This window comes from Alexandromys fortis, unplaced genomic scaffold (assembly GCF_014885135.2).
Source record: "Alexandromys fortis isolate MF-2015 unplaced genomic scaffold, M_Fortis_MF-2015_v1.1 scaffold_296, whole genome shotgun sequence".
Classification (NCBI taxonomy): domain Eukaryota; kingdom Metazoa; phylum Chordata; class Mammalia; order Rodentia; family Cricetidae; genus Alexandromys; species Alexandromys fortis.
In genome coordinates, this window is record NW_026068172.1 from 547,600 (window position 1) to 551,847 (window position 4,248).

Consider the following 4,248-nt stretch of genomic DNA (forward strand, 5'->3'; position numbering starts at 1 on the left):
ATATATTTGGGGACTGGAGAGGCAGCTCAGGGGTTCAGAATGCTTTCTGCTCTAGTGGAGGACCCCAATTCAGTTCTCACACCAGAGACGGGTGGTGGTTCATAATCTCCTGTAACTCCAGATCCAGGGGATCTGGCTCCTCCTAGTGGCCACCACAGGTACTGGCACACATGTACACAGATTCACACAGCCACACACAGTCACACAAAACAATCCTTTCTAATTTATTTATGCGAGGCATGCGTTGCCATAGTGCACATGCAGAGGTCAGAGGACACAGTGCAGGAGTGGGCTACCTCCCTCTCAGCCTTTTGAGCCTTCTCTCCAGCTCGCTGTTTTGCTCTGAGTCAGGAACTGTATGTGCCACCCAGGGTGGAATCGGTGATCTTCCTGCCTCGGCCTCCCAGCACTGTGATCTCAGGGGTGGACACTGCCCAGTTGGGCCTTGTTTTCTTTATTTAAAAATTTTAAAATGATTTCTTTTCATTTTATGTGTATTGCTGTTTTGTCTGCATGTGTGTCTGCGTGTGAGTGTCAGATCTTGGACTTACAGACAGTTGTGAGCTGCATTGTGGTTGCTGGGAATCGAACATGGGTCCTGCAGAAGAGCAGTCAGTGGTCTTAACTCCAGCCCCCGGGGCCTTGTTTTCTTGTGTGTGCTGAGTCACATTGGGGTTGAAGGTGGCTTTGGCAGGAGGGAGCCAGGCACCAGACCTCTGCTTCAGTGTCTTCTGGTGAAGTCAGAGTGCCCCGGACAGAAGCGTCTCCTCTCTGTGTTGGGGGAGGATGCTTAACTGAGTGTTTCTGTGTGCTGATGCAGTCTGGAAGAAAATTGAGAGCACCTAATTTTTTTTTTAGGACCTGATATTTGTGGATTTGATATCAAGAAAGTTCATGTTATCTTATATTTCAAAAATCAGTATCATTCAAACAAGAAGCCGATCAGATGCAAGGTGAGCACACTAACATCACAGTGAGCGAGCAGCTCTCTCCATCTGCCCTCGTTCTCCTTCCCTCCCTTGCCCTCCTTGCCCTCCTTTATTCCTTTCTTTCTCTCCTTCCCTTATTTCTTTTAAGCTTATTATTTGTAATTGTGTGTGTGTGTGTGTACACACACATATTTGCGCACGCAAATATTTGTTTTTGTTTTTGTTTTTTTTTTTTGAGACCTGGTTTCTCTGTAGCTTTGGAGCCTGTCCTGGAACTCACTCTGTAGACCAGGCTGGCATTGAACTCACAGAGATCCATCTGCCTGCTTCTGCCTCCCGAGTGCTGGGATTAAAGGCGTGCGCCACCACTGCCCAGCTCCTCGCTCAGATTTTAAGACAAATAAAAAGAGCTAGGCCTCATAGCATGGGCCTTTAATTTCAGTACTAGGAATGAAAGGCAGGAGGGTTTCTCTGAGTTTGAGGGCAGCCTGGTCTACACAGTGAGTTGCAGACCAATCAGGACTACATAGAGAAACCCTATTTCAAAAAGGAGAGGTGGGGGAAGAGCAAAGGAACCAGACTCACTTTGGGTGTGCTTATCACACAGTCTGGGACTACGTGTGTAAATGACTATAAAGTGATGGGCAGAAACGCCATCCCCTGCCCGGAACATGTTAGCAGAAGATAAGGAAAGGCCACTTTAAAGGGTCTGTCCCATACGATGCCTCCCTGGCTGGGTGGCTAATAAATCTTTCCCACCACCCCTAGGCATTTTACTCCTTCTGAGGGGAGTGGGAAATACCGTTTCTCTTCTGTCTAGTCCCTGATGACCAGGGGCACCTATACCTCTTTAGTTAGAATAAAACTCTCCTGATCAGTCCTAGAGTCAACAGAGGCAGGTGACACTGTCTGGGGCTTGAGGGCTCAGGGTGACACTAGAACTTGAGGACTTTGTGGGTTTGTTTCCATATTGAGATCAGGTCTCGCATAGCCCAGGCTGGTCGTAAACTTCATGCGTATCCAAGGATGACCTTGAACTCCTGATCTTCCTGCTTCCACACCAGCATATTGGTTTGGTTTTATTTTTATTTATTTATTTATTTATTTTGGTTTTTCGAGACAGGGTTTCTCTGTGGCTTTGGAGCCTGTCCTGGCACTAGCTCTGTAGACCAGGCTGGTCTCAAACTCCCAGAGATCCGCCTGCCTCTTCCTCCCGAGTGCTGGGATTAAAGGCGTGTGCCACCATCGCCCGGCTTGGTTTGGTTTTAAAGTCCTACACTAGCATAGGTTGGGACAGTGCTGTTGGGAAAGGCTACCTGACCATCTAGATCAGTGACTGAGTACAGAGAGACGCTACCTCAGTATGGAAGGTGGAGAGCCATTGAGGAAGACGTGTGACCTCAATCCCCGGTTTCAACATGCAGGCACATACACATACAGGTGCCTTGCACACATATGCATTGTACACATACACACAGAGAAAAGAAATGTACAAGGGCTAGAGAGATGGCTGCTCATGCAAAGAACCTGGGTTTGCTCGCAGCTCCCACACAGAGGCTCACAACCATCTGCAATTCCAGGGAACAGAAACCATTTTCTGGCTTCTGCAGGCTGTGTTTATTGGAGGGGGGTGCATTCATTATGTAACCCTCGTTAGCTTGGTCTTAAATTCACAGAGATCTGTCTTCCTCTGCCTCCCAAAAGCTGGGCATTAATGGTGTGCGCCACCACATCTAGGAAAATAACAGCTTTTAATCATTTGTAAGGCTGCTTTCTGCATGCTTTTAAAAACATTCTTGTAGGGCTGGAGAGATGGCTCTGTGGTTAAGAGCATCGCCTGCTCTTCCAAAGGTCCTGAGTTCAATTCCTGTCAATCACATGGTGGCTCATGAGGTCTGTTGCCCTCTTCTGGCCTGCAGAAATATTAAAAAAAAATTCTTGTAGCCGGGTGGTGGTGGTGCACGCCTATTAATCTCAGCACTCAGAAGGCAGAGGCAGGTGGATCTCTTTGAGTTTGAGGCCAGCCTGGCCTACAAGAGCTAGTTCCAGGACAGGCTCCAAAGCTACAGAGAAACCCTGTCTCAAACAAAACAAAACCAGCCAACCAACCAACCAAACAAACAAAAAAATTTTTTTGTGTTCTGTCCACTCAAAGGCAGAGAAAAGTCTTCCAAGAATATGAGGGCTTGAGGCCGCTTTTAGCGTGGTGAGCAGAGTCCTCCAGCCACACGTCACAGAATAGTTGTCACCAGCCTGAATATTATGGACTTGCCCCCATAACCTGCTACCAGAGGACCTTCCCCTGCCTGCTTCCTCATGTCAGCAAGGAGCTAGAACTGTGAAGAGTTCCATCGAAAACTGAAGACTAGGGAAAGAGATGGCTCAGGGGTTAAGAGTGCAGAGGACCTGAGTTCAGATCCCACCACACATGTCAGGTGGCTCACAGCTGTCTTACTCCACCATGTAGCCTCCAGTGCCCTCTTCTAGCTTCCACAGGCATCTGTATGCATAAGTGCACACACACGTGTGTGCGCGCGCACACACACACACACACACACACACTCACAGCAGCATGCACACACCAGAACTAGCCAGTTCTAGCTAGTCCTAGAACTAGTTCTGTAGACGAGGCTGATCTTGAACTCAGAGATCCGCCTGCCTCTGCCTCCTGAGTGCAGGGATTAAAGGTGAGCTCCACACACACATTTAACACAAAAACAGTCTGAGAACAAGGGGTTCGCAAGATGGTTCAGTGGGAAAACCCACCAAACCTGACAACCTGAGGTTGAACCCTGGACCCCACGTGGTGGAAGGAGAGACTCGACTTCCAAAAGTTCTAGTCTGTTCTGTCCTCCATACTCTAAGGATGCACATGTGTATACACAGATACACATGGATACAAATATATGTTATCATTATATTATAAATATATCTTATATCTATTATATATTTAGAGGACTAGGTTTCTTGCCCAGATTCTGATGCTGGAAAGTTCCAGAACCGTCCTCACATGACCTCTGGCTCCTAGTGCCCTGTCAGGAGTCCGGGTTTACAGCAGAGATTCTGTCAACTTTCTAACTGTAGAATCTGGAGATAGGGCAGTGAGATGGTTCAGCGGGTAAGAGGTCTTGCTGCCAAATCTGAAACCTGAGTTCAATTCCTGGGCCTTACATGGTAGAAGAGGAAAACCCAAACATCCTCTGACCTCCAACTACCAAAGAAAATGTAACAAAAAGAGATCTGGAGAGAAGTGGAGGGGCCTAGAAAGACAAGTTGAAAATGTCATTGTATTTTTTTTTTTTTTTTTTTTTTTGGTTTT

At 47.3% G+C, this 4,248-nt stretch overlaps 1 protein-coding gene across 1 annotated transcript in view; it reads left to right on the forward strand.

The window, feature by feature from the left end:
* The window catches only part of Calr3 (calreticulin 3), a 17,908-nt gene that overhangs the window by 5,152 nt on the left and 8,508 nt on the right, over positions 1 to 4,248 (forward strand). The window contains exon 4 of the mRNA XM_050128468.1: positions 859 to 973. Coding sequence (XP_049984425.1) covers positions 859 to 973 — 115 coding nt within the window. The remainder of the gene's footprint in view (positions 1 to 858; positions 974 to 4,248) is intronic.